Here is a 19918-nt window from a genome sequence, read left to right as displayed (position 1 = left end):
TTTCTCATCATTGAGAACTGCAGATGTCCATGCTGGTGCACCTATATATGTCACTTTCCGTTATGCCATTTAGTAACACCTTAAACATGATTTCAAATATTCGAATGCAAGTATATGCATTCATACAGTACACATGCTCAGGTTCATAAACTCATGATTGGATTACATTGTTTCATCAATGCAATACCCATCTGTGAAAGATCATCTAATCTAGACTTTCTCCTCTATTATCTCTAACTTTTTTAAAAAATACCATCTGAGAAGGAGAACACACAAGAGCAGAAACTGGTTATAAACCATGTTGCACCAAGGCAGCTTGAGGTTAGGTTATAGGAATGAGATATATTTATTTGGGGATCAGAATACACACCAGTGGAAAAAAATAAGCTGTTATTTTTCTTCACTGATGAAATATATCCTAGATGTCAAGGACTTGATGTATCCTTCACAATTCAGTGGCTCACGAATCTCACACATACGGTACGCTGGAGCTGCAACTGTCATTTTACTGGAAACACCACAGTGAGGCAAGAATCTCACAACTGCTTTGTATTAAAAGATGGATTTAGAGCAAAATTCTATTGAAAAATACATGAAGCTATGTCAACTGACATCAGATGAGTTTCACTTCACAAAAGGAACTCATTAGCTGACCCAGGAGACAGAAGATTGAATGCTCATTAAAAAGTCTTTTGACATCTCTGTTCCTAACTAGCCGTGTCCCCTAAGCACCTATGTTTCTGTTCTGGAGCCTGCATCCAAGCTGCTGGTGTCCAAGCAGTCTTACACAATTAGTCTCAGGCGTACAAAAGAATTTAGGGATCATGAGACCAAATTTTAGAAACCTCCACAGCTAAATGACAAACGAGAAGGGGCTTGGACAATGCAGAGTTTTTAAGAAACATTTAGGCTCTGTTTTCGGGCCAGAGCATCCTAATTGTGGGGCTGGATGTGCTGTGGACTCTCACAGTTGAGCATCCTGATATCTCTACCCCTGGGACTACAGCAGGATCATACACCACCACAGGAAAGGGAACCACTGCCACAAAACACTTAGCTGTATTTTGGAACAAAAAGTGCTGATGTAGATACCTAATACTTCACAACTCTGGACAGGAGGCAAGTACCTAAATTCACTGAGAGTGCATGTCCCAACACAAGCCTGGGAGCTTTTCCTACCAGGCACCTCAGGACATTCCCTTTGCAAAGTCTCTCCTCAGCAGCCTGCCAGTCCTGCCAGGAGCTGGGTCCCCACAGCAGCAGCTCGGATGCACAGGAAACCAGATACAGGACAGTACGCCTAGTGAGACAGGTGCTATAAGACAAAAATAAATTTCATTCCACAGATAGTTGGAGAATGGTTCAAAAGGTCAACAAGTGTAAGTTTCTCAGATGCAAACGCCCCACTGCCTTCTTACTAGTACGCTGGCACTCGAAGGCATGATCATCCATCTTCACTTTCAATGGAAAATAAAGTTCTTTTAGATTTTATGCTAAAAGATGAACGTTTTTACCATGCTGTTTCTCAACACACTTCTGCAGGGTCATTTGCCATTTTACTAGTGTAACTTTGAAGTAGCTGGTTATGAAATAATGAAAGCTGACAGTTCAGTGACCCAACTTCCCGTCATCAAGACAAATACGTGCGTGTGTCAGGAACATAAACATAACATGTTACATGCTTGAGGATCCTGATGGAAATCTCAGATAAAGCAGAATCCCTCACAAGTTTAATTAATAGATAGTCCCCTGACCAGTTAGACTTCTCTCAAAATGCTCTTGACCATGACATTGACCATATGAGATGGTCAATGTTAATGCAAATAATACTAACAAAGGAATCACTGAGTACCTGAAGCATCTGTAAATAAATATACATTACATACAAACATAAGGAGGGCTTTTAGCTAGATAGATGGCTAGGCAGATAAATAAGGTTAAGTTCTTCAAGTGTAAATAAAACCAGTATTATTGCTTCAGCTTTATGCAGATTACTGCAGCTACGGGTATTAGGACAGCAAAACACATCAAAGCAATTTCGAACTATAAATGGAATTCTTTCAAAATGAAATTTGGCCCATCATTAAATATTTGCCTCAATTACTCCAATAATCTCTAACTGAAATAAATGGAATGATAAAGGCAAAATATGACCATATCAGGGAAATTAAACTGTGCTTTCTTTTTAGTTAGGCTTATGTCATCTCATCAGCTTACATAGTCTAGAGGTGGAGAGGAACAGGCTAAATTTAGAAACCTTTTATGTATTTTGTTTCAGTCAAAATACCAATCAGTAGCAAAATGAATATGTTTATGCAATAATCTCCTGAAACTTACCAAGTACAGCAATAAAAACCTCAGCAGTTCTGACTGACTGACTTCATAAGAGAAATAGTCTATGCAGGAAAGTCCCAACATCACCCCAGCTCACTCAGACTTCACCTCACAACTGAAGGATTTTTCAGTAGAGTGTATTAGCTAGTTAATCATGAGCATATTACAATCATTAGATTTTGAAATCACTGGAGTTTGAGAGCTGTAAAGGATTCTCACTCAGTAGCAGTTTCTATCCCAATCAACGTACTGCCACTGCAGCGCCACGGGCAGCATCCAACAAGGAACTTCAAAATACTAGGGGCAGAACAGCTCAACTGTTTTACCTACCTAAGCCTTGAATGCATGTCAGTCAGATACATATTTTTTTTTTAAATTTTATTTAGAAATATTAGAATAAGGTGTGGTATTGATCATCCTCAGCCCTTTGAAATAAAATGGAACAAAACTTGGCATTGTATCTCTGAAGGAAATAACACTACCATAATATGTAACACGCCCGGCTTCAACCTTCTGCCAGAATTACTCATTATCATTAAAAATAAATTATAACCAACTCTGAGAGAAAATACAGAGGTAAACAGATAATGAGAAAACAGATATTTACATTGTGTTTATTGTCTTTTAAAGTATTTTAATTGTAGATGAAAGTAGATGGCAACAAATAACATCTTATTCTGTCTTCACTGTTTAACACACAATCTCTTTAATAAAGATGTCTCTTCACACACAGCCAGACTTCCACTTTGCACTGCTGTAACTCAGAGCTGAATGCTGACCCATGTTTTTTCTTTTCACCACTCCCTCCAGATTTCTCTTCTATAGTCCTTCATGCAACAGCAGCAGCAACAAAAAGGAAACAGTGAACCTCTTCCTGTGACAAGGCTCTGCCACGTTCGGTCACACATTAGCGCTCCCCCGAGCAATGGTGCAGAACCTTTACCACCCTCCTGGCCATTGTGGCAACTTACCAGGAAACTGAGGGGCAAAACTCATTTGCGTGCACATTTAGAAAAGTCTGTTCCAGTGCTCTGCCACCCTCGAAACAAAGAAGTTCCTCCTCATGTTTAGATGGAACTTCCTGTGACCAAGTTTGTGCCCGTTACCTCTCGTCCTGTCACTGGGCACCACTGAAAAAAGACTGGCCCCATCCTCCTGGCAGCCACCCCTTCAGTATTTATAAGCATTCATAAGATTCCCCCCTCAGTCTTCTCTTCTCGAGATTAAAAAGACCCAAGTCCCTCAGCCTTTCCTCACAAGAAAGATGTTCCAGTCCCCTAATCATCTTTGTAGCCCTTTACTGTACCCTCTCCAGCAGCTCCCTGCCCTTCTTGAACCAGGGAGCCCAGAACTGGACACAGTACTCCAGATGTGGCCTCACCAGGGCAGAGTAGAGGGGGAGGATAACCTCCCTCGACCTGCTAGCCACACTCTTCTTGATGCACCCCAGGATGACATTGGCCTTCTTGGCCCCAAGGCCAAGGCCTGGTGTCTACCAGGACCCCCAGGTCCCTTTCCACAGAGTTGCTCTCCAGCAGGTCAGACCCTAATCTGTACTGATGCATGGGGTTATTCCACCCCAGGTGCAGTACCCGACACTTGCCTTTGTTGAATTTCATAAGGTACCTCTCTGCCCAACTCTACAGCCTGTCCTGGTCCTGCTGAATGGCAGCACAGCCTTCCCGGGTGTCAGCCCCTCCTCCCAGTTTTGTGTCATCAGCAAACTTGCTGAGGGCACACTCTATCTCTTCATCCAGGTCATTGATGAATATATTGAACAGGACTGGACCCAGTACTCACCCCTGGGGAACACCACTTGTTACAGACCTCCAACTAGACTCTGTGCCACTAACCACAACCCTCTGAGCTCTGTCTATCAGCCAGTTTTCAATCCACCGCACTGCCCATTCATCTAACCCACAGCTCCTAAGCTTGCCTATGAGGATGATGTGGGAGACGGTATAGAAAGCCTTGCTGACATCAAGGTAGACAACATCCACTGCCCTCCCCTCATCTATCCATCCAGTCATGCCATCGTAGGAGGCTGTCAGATTGGTCAGACATGACTTCCCCTTGGTGAATCCATGTTGACTACTTCTGATAACCTTCTTTTCCTCCAGATGCTTTGAGATGACGCCTAGAATGAGCTGTTCCATCATCTTTCCAGGGATGCAGGTGAGGCTGACTGGCCTGTAGCTTCCTGGGTCTTTCTTCTTTTTGAAGACTGGAGTGACATTGGCTTTCCTCCAGTCCTCAGGCACTTCACCTGTTCTCTAGGACCTTTCAAAGATGATGGAGAGTGGCCCAGCAATGACTTCTGCCAGCTCACTTAGCACTCACCGGTGCATCCCATCAGGACCCATGGACTTGTGGATGTCCAGTTTACTTAACTGGTCTCTGACTTGACCCTCCTCAACCAAGGGAAAGTCTTCCTTCCTCCAGACTTTCTCTGTTACCTCCAGAGTCTGGGACTCCTGAAGGCTGGCCAGAGTGGTAAAGACTGAAGCAAAGAAGGCATTCAGTAACTCCGCCTGCTCTGCATCATCTGTCACCATGGCACCTGTCTCCTTCAACCGCAGGCCCACATTTTCTCTAGTTTTCCTTTTGCCTTCAATGTACTTGAAGAAACCCTTCCTGTTGACCTGGACATCCCTGGCCAGGTTTAATTCCAAGGAGGCCTTGGCTTTCCTTGTTTCATCCCTGCATACTCTGGCAGCATTCTTGTAATCTTCCCAAGTGGACAGTCCCTTCTTCCACATAATGTAAACTTCCTTCTTCCACTTGAGCTTTTTCAGAAGCTCCCTGCTCAACCATGTAGGTCTCCTGCCTCTCTTTCCTGATTTCTTGCTCTTAGGGATGCACCAATCCTGACCTTGGAGGAAGTGGGACTTCAATATCATCCAGCTCTCTTGAGCCCCCCTTACACTCTAGAGACCTAACCCATGGGATTTCACCAAGTAGTTCCTTGAGGAAATCAAAGTTAGCCCTCCTGAAGTCCAAAGCTGCAATCCTACTTGTAGTTTTGTGCATACTTCACATGATCCTGAACTCTTTTCTTAGCATGATGGCTACAGCCAAGGCTGCCCCCAACCTTAACGTCCTCCACCACTCCCTCTTTGTTTGTCAGTGCTAGGTCCAGTAGTACACCTCTCCTTGTTGGCTCCTCCACCACCTGAGTCAAAAAGTTACCATCAATACACTGGAGGAACCTCCTGGACTGTACACGCCTGGCTGTGTAGCCTTCCCAGCAGATATTGGGGTGATTGAAGTCCCGCATGAGAACCAAGGCCTGTGATTGTGAGGCGACTCTCAGCTGTCTGTAGAAAGCCTCATCAGCTTCGCCATCCTGACCAGGTGGCCTGTAATAAACACCCACAACAGTGTCTCCCGTATTAGCCTGCCCTTAATCTTACCCACAAGCTCTCAACTCGCTCTTCATCCGCCCCCAGGGAGAGCTCGATACATTCCAGTTGCTCTCTTGCATAAAGAACAACTCCACCACCTCACCTTGCTGGCCTGTCTTTCCTAAAAAGAACACAGCCATCCATGACAGCGTTCCAGTCATGTGAGCTGTCCCACCATGTCTCAGTAATTGCAATGAGATCATGTCCCAGCGACCACACACAGATCTCTAATTCTTCCCATGCTGCATGCATTGGTGTATAAGCATTTCAGAGAGGGAGTTGAGTGTGCAGTTTTCGCCCTTGAGGGGTGGTAGGCCTTCTGGTTCTCAAAAATACTAGCATGCTGCCCCACAAGTGCTGAGCTACTACACCCAGGTACCTCTCTAGCAAGCCCAGTTACCTCCCCATCCCCCTTCGAATCTAGTTTAAAGCTCTCTTAATGAGCCCTGCTAACTCCTGTCCTAGAACCCTTTCCCCCCTGTGTATTATTTCATTGAAGCAGTTAATTATTTATTTTACCTGACCTGACTCCCACCAAATGGTCCTTGGAGCTATACTACCTGCCAGCCCACCATGAGTCCAACTCACGCTAGTGAAACTCCACCAGCAGGTTTGCAACAGGATGAGTCTTTCATCTGGCACTTACATCATTACAAATCAAAGCAGAATCCAACCAAGGAAAACCTCAAACAGCATCACAGAGAGCAAAAAGTCACCCTCAACTGGTTATATTACTGGACAAATACATGAACAGAACATTGTAATGATCCCCAGAGCAAGTACTGAACACCCTGGGAAGTGGAGAGTGACAACTAGTAGCACTATGCACCTAGTGAAATATGCATTGTTATTTACGGAAATATCGAAAGGTTACCCACATTCGGGGGAACAGAATTAAAAGATAGTTTCTGGAGAGGGACGCCCAAAGGTCCATGAAGACTGCTTTTTAAAGAATAAGTAGCCTGTATAATGAAGAATGGGAAACCGTATATAAAGCAACATCTGTTTTTTTATTTGCTTTGCAGTTCTATTTAAAACATTTTCTATAATGCATAAGACCATACAACTTTTATCAGTTCAAGCTAAAATGCATTCTTACACCTGTGCAGCATCTACAGTGAAAGATCTGAAATACATACTATTTCTAAACATCTGTGTTCAGTCTTACTTAGGTACAACAGAAATCTCAAAAACATCCCAGCTAAAAGGGATTTTTAAATCTAAATCAGCAAACAAGTCAGGCTGCAGCTGCAATTATTTCAGCAGTGATTTTTTTTCTAGCCACCCACATATTAGACACCAAAGCCAGAATACTGAACAGCAGTGAACATGTGATCACGCTGATTAACGGTCTGAGTACCCGTTGTTTTTCTGGTGAAACTTCCCAAGAACCGAAACAACTATTTCAGGATATATATATGAATGATCTGAAGAGAACTGCAAGATAAGTGACCTTTAGTGCTCTATGTTGTTAACTTGCATAGTACAGCTGTTTAATACCGTTTCCTGTCTGCCTGCTTCAACAATATGAACACAGCAGATACCAGTTTTTGTCAGAGTACTGGAAAAGAAAAGGCCAGAAGAAAGAAGGGTGGAAAATGACAAGTTGGGAATGAATGGAAAGTCAATTGTAAGAAGCCTATGCTCTCCAGTGGCACAGCTGAAATGAAATGGCATGGTCAGGGTTGGTGTGAAACCTTCTCTACCTTCTGCAGATTGAAGTCATCGTTATCTCTCAAGGGTGAGTGCAGAGGTGGCATTTTCTGTGGAACAAGACCTTCCTTGTGCCAGAGGGATCCTGTGGGAACATGTACATTGCACACAGGCAGGTAAATGCTCTGTCAAGCTCACCCTAGCACTGAAAATGAAAAAAGACACCACTGCAGTGTCTTGGCTAGTGCCCTTGCTCATGGGGTTGCACCCCATGCAAACCTGACACTCGAGTGCCACACGGCTGAGAATATCTGTTTGATATGTGGGAAAACTTCTCAAGTCTCTATCACTTCAGGCATCACTGCCGCATTCTGGTGTCGTTGTCCCCCCTTCAATACAAGCCATTCCCAAAGAACATAATTTATACCTCACTTTATCATCTTCCATGAAACTTGCCCTTACCGGTCACCTAAAATGCAAGCACAAATAATGTGTAATTTCACATTGGTATGTATGTAATCATGCATATATTAAACTATTCTATTAGAAGTCAGTGAAGATAACATACTGCATTTATATTTAGCTTTGCTCTATCTAAACTTCCTTAACAATTATAGACAGGTCCTCAGTGATGCAAGTTGGCATGACTTTACTGAATTCCATGACAATTTGTCAATTTAAATTAGCTTAGAATATGGTAATAATACCACATCACATGAAGTACAACAGAGGAGGAACTTGGGATAAAATACAGATGGGAATATGCTGTAAGCAGCCAGAGTAATGGTGAAATGCTCATTAATACCAGCAATTTATGATGATTTGCCCAACACTTATGTAAAAAGTTCTGCAAATGTTACATACACTGAAATATGCTGGAAACATGCTTTAGAAATTGCCATGCTGGACAAGACATGCCACCTTTCACAGTGGCCTTTCAGTCAAAGATGTGACACACGGAGCTGTTGGCTGATGATGCCTTACTAACAGGGGAAATGAGGAAGGACTTTATAGCCAGGGTAAAGCTTTTCTTGACTCTAAATGGTGATCGGTTTATGTCCTCCATGAGCAAAATTAATAGCTGTTGTAATTTTTATCCTGACTCCGGTAACTGCAATTCCTGTTCTCTTCGCGGACAGCAAATGCCTAATCCTGGGAGGCCAGCATCTTCCACACATCCATGCCTGCCTGGAAGCCAGACGGTGCTAGATTTAAAAGGTATTTACACTCTGTATCTCTGTGTGTTTGTTGTCCTTGGCAAAGGTCGGTTTTTAGTTGAACTACAGGTGGAATGTGTTTCTTCATGCCTTAAATAAAGACATACACTTTTATGAAGTAGTATTTTTTAATACCTAGTTATTGATGTTTAAACACAGAAACAGTATAGTAAGCAATTACTCTTCACAAGAGGGACAATCTAAAACAAATAAAAGCTTATCCGTAAAATATAAACTCAGGTACAGAAAGAGCCTGGAGTCTCCCTCTACTCATGTACTCCCTATAGTGTGGTTCACAGGGAAAATACATTTCTTTTAATTCACTATATATAGCTAAAATCAAATGAACACTAGAATTTCTCACAATTTGTCATTTTACATAAGAATACCAAAATGAACAAATAAAATGCAACAGTGAAAACATGGAATTGTAAATGTCCTTAGATTACTGAGCAAAATACCTTAACAAGAAGAACTAAGCTGGTGGCTGCTAATCCCATGCAATTTTGCTTCAGTAATGAAGGTAGAACAGCTTTAACCAACACTGAAGTTTGATGTAAAAATTCCACCAACAGCTAAATCTGGCACAAGGAACATTTAGAAAGCATGACCATATGCCAAACGCAATACTGCTCTTGTGTTATACAGATAGATGAAGAGAAAAAAAAAAAAGAATTGTGTGCACATAGGTCTGCTAAAGGCAAGAGAGCTTGCATCTTTGGTGGGCTGATTATTGTGACTCTTTACTTCGTACTCTAGAGACCAATACTGAACTAATTTAAAACTTCTGTTGGCCTGAGTAAACAAAACTAGTATATGCCCAAGGAGATTCTTGCAGAGGTTATGTCCCTCCTGTTGCCACCTAAACATAGCCAATTTCACTGTTCTTGTCATCCACTGATAAAACATGAGTCCTTCTTCAACACGTAAGTCTACAAAATCCTACCACTGAAATTTTATGCCAAGCCTAACAAGCCTTGTTCTATAGGATGATTAAAAGTCTTTGTAGCAAAATAATTCTCTAACTTGAAAGAAAAGAATTAATACGCTCACTTTTCAGCTGTATCTCCATTAGAGCTACAACCATGTACAAAAGATTTCATGTAATATTCATAGAACTGTATTAAACCAGTAGACTACCTTCATTTATATACTTCCCTATCTATAAGGAAAGGCTGTTGATAGTGTCCATAACTGCCATACTAAGGCATTAACCAAATATATCTTTTCCAGAAGTTTTTAATACTTCAAGGTTACATGTTTCAGTCTGAAATACTGTAAATTTCTTTTTTTTTTTTTCTTTTAATGTTTCCACTGTTTTGCACAAGTATATACTGAAATGACCAGACTTCACAGAGTTTTAATCTGGACAAAGTCAGTATGTTCCTTTTAGGTGTTTTCACCGAATAGTCCTCATGAAGAACCATTTCTATTTCAGCTAATGGTTATATCTACAAAAAGCTCTGAAACCATTTTGGGACTCAGCTTAAGATTTAATACTGATTCTGAGTGACTGACAGGTAAAGAGGTTTTCATGAGGCCTAGCAGATGATGTTCTTAAAAGAGGACTCTGTGACAACCAGGTTTTCAGATGCTAAGGCTAAAAAGATAGAAGAAGAAAAGCATGGTTTTGACAACTGGCCTTCTGTCTGTGCCCTCTGCAATGCCAGTGACTTGGTAAGAATGAATGAAAGCAAGCTTTTTTCCTTGGATAAATTGCAGCTCTCCCACCATCCAAGAAAACACTCAAAAATTAGAATACATCTGCAAAGATGGCAGAAACCAGAACTCTGGTTTTCATAACTCCCTCCAGGTGAAAAAAATCACGCGGATTGCCGTTCACTAGGAGTAGTCAGGGCCAAATAAAAAATTCAGCAGTATCTCTGTGGACCCAGGTGAGCCCCATCACATCAGTGGAATTACTCCAGATTCATACAGCTGTAATTGCGATCAAACAGTTGACTATTCAGCAAGTACTTTTATGACAATCAAGTGCTTTCTGGTTTTATCACCTTTATCAACCCCAGGTCCTAATCTGACAGAAGAGAATTCTAATTATTTTCATATTTTGCTGTAAGTATGATTATTACAGGGTGAGAACTCCCCATCAAAGACAAAAGTTTTCAACATTAAGGAAAAAGAATAAGCAAGAATGAGCAATACCACAAAAACCCCCTAAAATAAAATAGTCTACCATTTGCAGAAAAGCTATTGACCTGGAATACCATGTCTAACCCATAGGCTATTTTTTCTACTTGAGAGCAAATGCTGCTGTCACAAGCCCCACATTGAGTAGAAGCATGACAGCTGAACAGTGCAAAGTTATCCTGCCTTCTAACTTGGCTCTTAAAATCTGAAAAATTCTTATCTATAAACATAAAGTGGAACATTCACTTAAAGCAACAAGATTTCAAGATGGCAATCTGTAATATATAAGATGAAATGCAGAATGCTACACAGTTTGAAAGGAATTTATTCTTTAATTACATACTTCTTGCTACAAATGGTATATCACCATTTTTTGCACTTTGGCAAACAGTACATTTCATTACATGAGACGTGCTGTTGCCCCTCTTATTTCTGATCAATGCCTCGAGGCTGGAAGGAGACATCCAGAGGGTTTGCTAGTTTCTTTGAGATTCCTCTTTGCCCTCAATTCTTTGCTCCAGACAGGCTCCTGCTGACCACAGAAGTCTCCCTCAGAAGAAGTCATTCAGCTCAATCCTAATTGCCAGGACACACCATCGTCTTCTGCAACAGACAGGAGAAGCCAAAGCCTTCTACAGGGCTTACACAGGTACTCTACCTTCAAGAAAGCTATGGGAAGATGCTCGCCCTCCAGCCTTTACCCAAGACTGTTTTCTGCCTGTTACCTTACATGACCATGTGCAAGTCCATGACTTACTCCCACAGGATTACAGAATGCCAACAGCACGTATGATGGTGTTCAGCCCTTGCAGCAGGGGAACACAATGTCTGACATAAAGCTCCCTGGAGATAATGGGTCTGGTCCTCCCAGGAGAAGTCTGACGCGTAAAAGCAACAATTGCTCCTGGTCCTTAGGCAAGGCTCTTTCCTGCTCTTCCTCCCATAGAAATAGGCTGGGTGCAATCTTGTGTGAGAGTGCAGAAGGCTGTCAGGGGAAAAAGATATTATTTCTGTACCTTGTTTAGTCCCTCTTCTTTCAGTGAGATTTTCTAGTTACTGCTGCACAGGGTATTAGGCTTATCTTTGTGAGTCAATTTTACCCTGTTAAAAGGAGTTCCTTTTCCTCAGATGAGGCCAGTTCAATGAAACGTCTGTAAAAATCTTCACCATCCTGTAGCAAGGAGGACATTAATTCTTAAGAGCTGTCCTCTTAAGTGGGATTTATTTAATGCCAAGGCAGAATTATACATTGTTTTTCTACACTTACCCATATTTCATCCCTTTCTTAGTTTTAATTGTAACTAAAGTGAACTCTTCCAGCAGTTTAAAATTTACTTTCCCTCTAGGTGCTGAAGCTTATTAAAGTAGGTATTTTGACTCTGAGTAATTAGACTCTGACTCAAATGAGAATTCATATTCTGCACAGTAAGTAATTCATGGAAAAATATGCCAACAGGTATCTTCAGCTCTTTATTTATGAGTGATGAAAAATATGGGAAATTGTTAGAGACTAACAGGAAAAGCCAGAAATGGCATTAGTCCCAATACAGAGAAAAGTGATCTAAATTAATTTTGTCAGAATGAACTCTGCTTTCGAATTTATTTGTCTTATCACATTAACACTTTAACAATGGCAGCCTACAGGTCTATTTTTAGGTACTTAGTATGTTAAAATACGTGATGAAAACAGAGAAAGAAGTAGTCACTGAAAACATTCTCTGTAAAGACATCGAGCACTCTTCCCAACTCTGTGCTGGTGAACCATTCAAACAACACTGCATACATTTCTATGACAAAAACACCTGCATAAAGATTGTGATGCTTTTTAAAAGTGCTAAGCAACGCACAGTAATACTGAGACCACTACACAGTGTGGGAGTTCGGGACTTCTGAAAAGTAGGGCATTCATTTAAGTGCCTAAAACCACATTTTTCTCACTGATACTGGGTAGAATGGTGTTGATTTTGCCTTTCACAAACCCTGAACATTGCACTTAGTGACTTTTTTACTATAGTGTTCTGCTAGATCTCTTTTTAGAATGAATCATTTGTTAAATCACACCTATTGAATTTCTTGTAGTATCTATCAAAAAACTGTCTGTAGGAATGTATGGGTAGGTTTCACGTACATACTACACACTGGTAGTATAAAGTCAGAATAGGCACATTAACAGGAATTCATAGAATGGAAAATGCTTGTCTTAAAGAGAGATTTTAGAATTGAAACATAACTTAATACCTGACACAAAACTGTTTTTTAAAAGTACCCAAGGCTGTATTCAATATTACTTCATCTACAGAATCTTTAATGAAGAAATGAAAATCACAATGCTTGCCATATTATATCTAAAGTAGATTCCTGTCTCCTATCACAGATTTCTCTCCCAGGAAAATGGTTCAGTCCCAGCAAAAACGTTAAGCCATATTTGATAGGAAAGTTAAAATCGAAAGACAATGTACAATCTTCCAGGTATTTTGAAACAGCAATAGATGGCTAAGTACAAGCTGTGTATCTAGTTTTCACCCCTCTCTCACTGTAGTAGAGGTAGATTTTAGGAATGTAATTACATATTTAAAAATCTGAACACAAAGTTAAGCATAGCCATCAGCAACAGAAGATGAACTGTACTTGTGCCAGCCCTTCCTAAGCCTTGTATAAAACCAATTCCAGCTAAACTAAAACCATTCAGAGCAACGGATTCCATAAAAATGGTCTTCTCATCTTCTTAATCATACTTTCATGGACACTTTCATCTTATGTGAGCCACCACTGCTTCCAAAAGTCCAACCTTCTCTTCCCAAACCTTGCATAGCCAGTAAGCACACTGCCATGCAATGAACCCAACAGAGGAGCTAGGTTAAAACTAACCTATCCAAAAAAGGCTGGTCTTAAACTAGATGAAAAAATAATAATAATAAAAACCCAAACATTCAGAAAAGTGTTCCATTTCATTATTTTCTGATGGACACAATTTTATGTTTCAGTTTAAAAAATGTTTTTCAGTTCTCTCTCTCCTTTTTTTGCTACAGTATATATAAATTGAACATACATTAAGATAAAAACAGACATCAATTAGCCCAAAACTATTTTTCTTCACAGCTTTTTTTGTACTGAAGACTTCTAGCGTTATCAGAGTGACACCAGATTTTCAAAATTATTCACCAAATGGAATCTCTCACGTAGGCAGTTTTATTAAATCCACGTAAGTAGCAATAGGGCATACCGCTGAAGGGGAAAAAAGGTTATCTGTACCTATTTATCATCAAGTGGTTCAAACACCTGGTGGACATAACGTGCTAGGACTTCAGATAGTGGTTTTCATCTCTAGATATAGAAAGCCACAAGCAATTTAGTTACTTTTTCAGTGGCACAGCTCCCCAGCTGTGAAATATTTCATTTCTATAGGGAGGTGGGAATTAATTCACCACTTTACATAAGAATTTCTGATACTACAATTTTAAGCACTATGTAGAACCTCTTGAATAGAAGACAAAAAACCAAATATTCAAAATCAAAACAGCCTAAGTTAACAATTTGTTACTATTTTAAGCAAGAGTAAACAATTACTTCAGACCAAAATTCAACTTCCCTTGCTTTTTCAGAACTGCCATTGTTATAATAATTGTGCTGAAGTACAGAAAGCAGAACACAAGAGTCCACTGTGCAAATAGGAGATGGGAATTTTGCTGACAAAATTCATCTGTGTGTTCAGTTCTTACAGGTCTTATCTAGTTTCTTTACAATATGCTGCAGTATTAGATCTGTTTTCATGCACAGCCTTACTGTCATTGTTCCTCGCTGCCAATGAGAGTTAAGTACATATTTGAATGAAGAGTTATTTCAGGACCGATATGATGTCCTTGTTTATCCTCAGAAAAAAATGCTAAAAAGAGGAAACATCTTTTTTTCAGGACAACCAAACACTGCTTCTATGTAAATGATGTCAAATGACATATAAAGTGAAAACAACTTCAGGGCATCATGCATTTTTATATGAAAGATGACAGATCAGCAGTTCTGTTCAGTCTGCATGGTTTCTGGAGGAGCAATGTTTCATACAGGGGCAGAAAATAGGAAAAAGGAAACAAGAGGTTCTTTTTAAAAAAAGAGAACTCGACATATTCACACTTCTTAGATCCTGCAGCAAAAAACATAAAAAATCCAGCCATTTCTGATATTCTGCCAGATGTAGTTAAAGAAAAGTAAATCTTGCACAGTCACAGCACCCGAATGAATACCTCACTTTGTAAGAAATCTATCACCCTACTTACTGCTTTCTGACAATGAGATTAAAAATTATTAAGTTGATAAACAATCTGCCCCATACTTAGTGCCCACATTATGCACAAAGATGTGCTTTCACTAATAAATTGCTGATTATAACCTTCCCAAACCAGGAAGCATCTCTGCAGTGTCAAACAACTCTAATAATTTGGAAGTGTGAACCCAGTGCATTTAAAAAAAAAAAAGTTCGGTGAAATACAGTCCAAAAGGATTAACTGAACTACATAGGCAAAGGATTATTTATAATAATTCACACAATACAATTATGTTTGTACTTACAGAGATTCTTCCCTTCTAACTTTTCAAGAAATATCCTGCAAATGCAGAATCTCCTCAAAGCGTATTTATGCCCATCCAGTGATCATTTACACGTAGATTATTTACACAATATAATAGCTTAATACCACCTAAAGGTCCAATGTTGGAACAGGTCTATATAAAGAATAAAAAAAAATAGTTCTCAGTTGGTTTCCCTGGAACCGCTGCACTTGAGCAAAAGCTAAATCATGCCCTCAGGGTTTGGTTCAGCACTTTATTGTGGGAATACAAGTTAACATCACTAAAGCCATGATAAATGTGCTCTGGATCAGGCCTATCTATTTGGAATGATCTGGTTTTGTACTACCTCAACATTTTAATAGGACTAATGTAGGAAGAGGCTGTGCAATCAATCCAACCAACAGGGAAAAATCAGATAAAGGCAAAGAAGCTGACCCCAAGAAGAAAAATCTCAACCAGATAAACTGAACAGTTTAAAGAACAAACATAAAGAAACCTTAGGTCCTCATCATAACTAATATACTACTGGTACACTGACTTCCATGCACGGATACTGATTTTATGAGAACCTGGCTCTCAGTTTAAAAATTAAGATCACTGATAAATGGACTTAATGGGCACTAGAGCCAACTACAGTATGCAGAGGAAAACCCCCAGTGATGTTTAAATTGCTAGTACTGTCACCTGCTTTTACACACAGGTAAGGCAAAGAATCCTCCTTCTTAAACAGAAAACATATTGCCTTCTTTCAAGGGTTTCTGCTCTTGTATCAAACCACTACGGCTAAAACAAAACCACTGTACATACTGACCTAAAGGAACATCGAAAAGAAAGCAAGAATGAAAAAGACAGTTCCAAGCACGGCTAATGAGTGCTAAAGTATTGTAATCTTCCTTACACACCATTTCTACTCTTACTCATTTGAATCTGTTTCTCGGTCTGAACATCCATCCAGTGAACATCCACCCCTCTGCCCATTACTTAAAAGCCTGTGTTCCTGTCGGTTCGAAAAACAAAGTCGGCAAGTTGAATATCTGAAGTAACTGGGCAAGGCCTGTTGGCTGATACTTCAGTCTATGGTCATGAGCTAACAGAGGTTTTGTCATTTAGGGACAATTCCTGAGTGCAGTAGTCAAAAAATGGGGTCACCACTCAGGAAGCCCACAGCTGCAGCAGTGGCAGTAAGAAAAAAGTCATGGCCAAATGCAAGAAAAAGATCCTTAGATAGCCTTGTGCTCTCCTGAACTGTTACCACGTACAAGTCACTGCTGTTGACCCTGTACTGGAGACTTGCCCAAATGCTGCACACAGTGCAGTGTAGCTGCTGCCAGCTAGCACCTTCTCTAAGAAGAAACCGCTAACTCATCTTCGATGTGAGAAATTGAAGTTTGGCTCTTAATAGCCAAGGCTTAGGGTTTTCATTCTATGTACTTCACCAGAGAGCTTACTACTGTAAACCTGCCGCTCAGTACCCCACTGTACACTGAAAATATTGTAAAGCATCTTTCTAAATCACAATACAAACAAGCAGAGAACATGAAACCCTTATCTCAAAGGATGCTTTTTAAATGTCCTTAAAATGTGAAAGGGAAAGTGAAATTTGAGTAGGCTCTAAGTAACAACCCACTTTCACCAATTTCTGTAAGTAAAATGTTTGTTTCTCAATTCAGTTTGAATTTTCAAGGTCTTGAGATTAGTTTCCAGTCAACAGTTTCCTAAGCAAATGCTGACCCCAGCTAAAATTCAGGGCTGCAGGACGTAAGGCCCTCTTCTGTCTCTCATTGTAGAAGTGACAATGTTTTGTTTCAACATTTATAAACCAGTTTGTTTCCCATCAGTTATGCCCTTAGGCTTTTTACTTTATTCAGCTTGGAAAATGGAAACAATAGACAGGTTTCACTTTGTGGTTTCTTGCTGCAATATTTGGTTTAGTAGACAATGCAAAGTAACTTTCAAATTCGATCATTTTAATTACATGATAAATAATATTTCTGTTAGATCATTTTTACTGTATCAAGCCTTTCAAATTGTCTTTTAAAACAAGACCAAACCAAAACATATACTAAAACCCTAAATGAAAGAGTATACTACAAGCAACCTAAAAATATATCAATTCTCAGCTACTGGGTGAACTATTCTACTCCACTGAAAATGACAGAAGTTGTCTTCCTTTAGTAGGAAGAGGCAGCATAGTGAGGTGGAAACGCATTTTTCTGAGCAATCTTGCAGCCTCGGGACCATCTGGGAGCCTGGTCCTGCAGCCAGACCCCGAAACATGCACAGGGGAGAACCGATGGCTGTGGGAGTGCTGCCTGCAATGAAAGGTTCACTTACAAAGAGTACACTACTTTAACCTGACGTGTCCCAGGAAAGAAAAACAATTGCCGAAGACATCAGACAAACTGGAAAAAAGAAATTAAAACAAAACAAAAAAACCCCTAAGACTTCTTGCCAAGTCTAATAAAATTCAGCTAAAAGATAGGAGAACGATGTACCATATACTGTTAGCACCTTATTAAGTAAAAGGTAACTAAGAGTCAGGGAAATGAAAAGGATGTGTGTTCAAGCTTTTACATACATTTCCTTTGAAAACAGAACAAACACAACATCCTGAAATATAATTAAAAAATGTGTACATGCACAATCCAGTTTATAACCAAAAGCTTGGACCCACTTAGAAGTAATATTCAAACTAACATTCAATAAAAACATTTCTTAGCCTTATAAACTATTCTGACATTTCACTTAATGTCTCAGGAATTTGGTTTGGTCAATTGCAGACAGTCTTGCATCTGTGATAGGACTAAATATGGCTCTCATGCAAGAGAATAAAGTGCTGATGTGAAATTTGGCCTATTTGTTATTAAAATCGTGACTTTTCCCAGTTTTTTAACATGAATTAACTTTGTATCATGCGATTATGCCTTTGCTCTGTTTCTGTTAAGTTTACGTACAGCAGAAATTCTATGTATCCACCTAAATTGAAAAAGGAGAAACAGTGGAGCTCCACAGATCAGCACTGAGAGGAATGAGCCTCCGACAACTAGGATCACCTTTCTGATCACCTCCCTCGACACTTCCTCCCCAGTTTATGTTTGCACGAAGACAGATGATTTACTGATCCTCCTTACAAAGGGAAAGGGAACAAAAAAGCCTGCCACGGTATTGAACCACTGCACCTCACCGCCAGCAGGAAATGAAGGCAGTCTGTAAAAAAAAGTACCTTTTGGAGCCTCCAATATAGGTGAAGGTAAAGGTGGAGTCCGAGTACCTGAAATCTGAAAGACAAAGAGCTGCGTTATTACAACTTGTCTTTATTTAGGCTGAAACAGCCGAGGTTTTACGGAGCGGCATTCAGCTACCGACACGGGGGTGGGTGGAGGGGGGGTCGTGGTGAATCGGAGGAAATGCAGCATCTCCCCCCCAGCCCCTCGCAACAAGTGCCCGGTGCTATGGCAACGGCAGGGATTTCCATCGTCAGAAACGGCAACAGGCAGCCACAAGCCGGGCTCCTGCGACGGCTTTTCACGGCCGGCAGCGCACCGGCACCGCCAAGGAAGCCGCGAAACCCCGGGCGGCGGCGGGGGGAGCGTTTGCACGGAAAGGGGGGACGTGTACCACTGGCCATGCCCCCGGCCCTGAAGCCGGGCGGGCGGGCGCGGATAAAGGCAGGCACGGAGGATGGCAGGAGCGCGGCCGCCCGGAAAACAGCCTGGCAGCTCCCGCCGGAGCAGAAACCACCAGGGCTGCGCTCGGCTGGGCGCTCGCCCCAGCAGCTGCGGGCTGCGCCAGGCAGCGGGGGGCACGCACACGCACACGCACTCTCACCCACACCCGCCCGATTTGCGAGTGGCCGCTGCCACGCTCCCTGAGTCGGGATGCCCCCCGCCCTTTCCCGGCCGGCGCCTGGTCTCATCTGCCCTCACATGCCCTCGCAAGGAGAGGAGGAGGAGGAAGAAAGGGGCCGAGGGCAGGCACACGCCGGCTCGGCGGCGGCCCCCGCTCCCGGGAACGGCAGCGAAGGGCACGGGCACAGCCCGGGCAGCAGCGCCGCGGCGGGAGCGGGGTCTGGGGCGGGCGGCGGCGGCCTCCGCGCCGCGAACCTGGCGCCCGGGAGAGAAACTCACCTGCAAACAGGCAGTCCTTCTCCGCCTTGCACTTTTGGATCACAACGTCAATATCCTTCTGAATCCTCTCTTGCCTTGAACACATCCCCATGAAATAAATCCCAGGGGAAAAAGAAAGCAGCCTTTATTTCCACCCCACCCACCCCCCGCGCTGCCAGTTTTTAATATTCAGTCCGAAAGATGGACCCTGGGGCTGGCGAGCGGGAGTCTCCCCGGCGGCCCGGAGGGATCCGCTCGGCCGGCTGGAGGACGGAGGAGGAAGGCGGCGGGAGGCGATGTTGCATGCCCAGATGTGCCCGCCCAGATGTGCCGCCGCTGCCGGCGAATGGCAATTTCCTCACAATGGATCCAGCGGAGGGTGGCGGCAGCGACAAGGGATCCCCCCACCCCCCACGCCCTCTGGGTTTTTTGGGGTTGGTTGGCTGGTTTGGTCTTTTTTTGGAGGCGAGAGGGGGGGAAAAAAAAAAGGGGA

The 19918-nt window shown here is 41.8% G+C and overlaps 1 protein-coding gene across 2 annotated transcripts in view; it reads right to left on the bottom strand.

The window, feature by feature from the left end:
- The window catches only part of PARP8 (poly(ADP-ribose) polymerase family member 8), a 124113-nt gene extending 104570 nt beyond the window's left edge, over positions 1-19543 (bottom strand). The window contains exons 1-2 of one of the 2 annotated variants that reach the window (XM_059833757.1): positions 19447-19543; positions 18543-18597 (exon numbers count right to left, since the gene is read on the bottom strand). In XM_059833757.1, coding sequence (XP_059689740.1) covers positions 18543-18597; positions 19447-19537 — 146 coding nt within the window. In that variant the 5' untranslated portion in view covers positions 19538-19543. The remainder of the gene's footprint in view (positions 1-18542; positions 18598-19446) is intronic. The other variant, XM_059833756.1, reaches the window with a different exon arrangement.
- Positions 19544-19918: the final 375 nt, after the last annotated feature.

Source organism: Gavia stellata, chromosome Z (assembly GCF_030936135.1).
Source record: "Gavia stellata isolate bGavSte3 chromosome Z, bGavSte3.hap2, whole genome shotgun sequence".
Taxonomy (NCBI): domain Eukaryota; kingdom Metazoa; phylum Chordata; class Aves; order Gaviiformes; family Gaviidae; genus Gavia; species Gavia stellata.
Note: the sequence above shows the minus strand (reverse complement) of the source record. Positions and strands in the feature narration are given on the sequence as shown.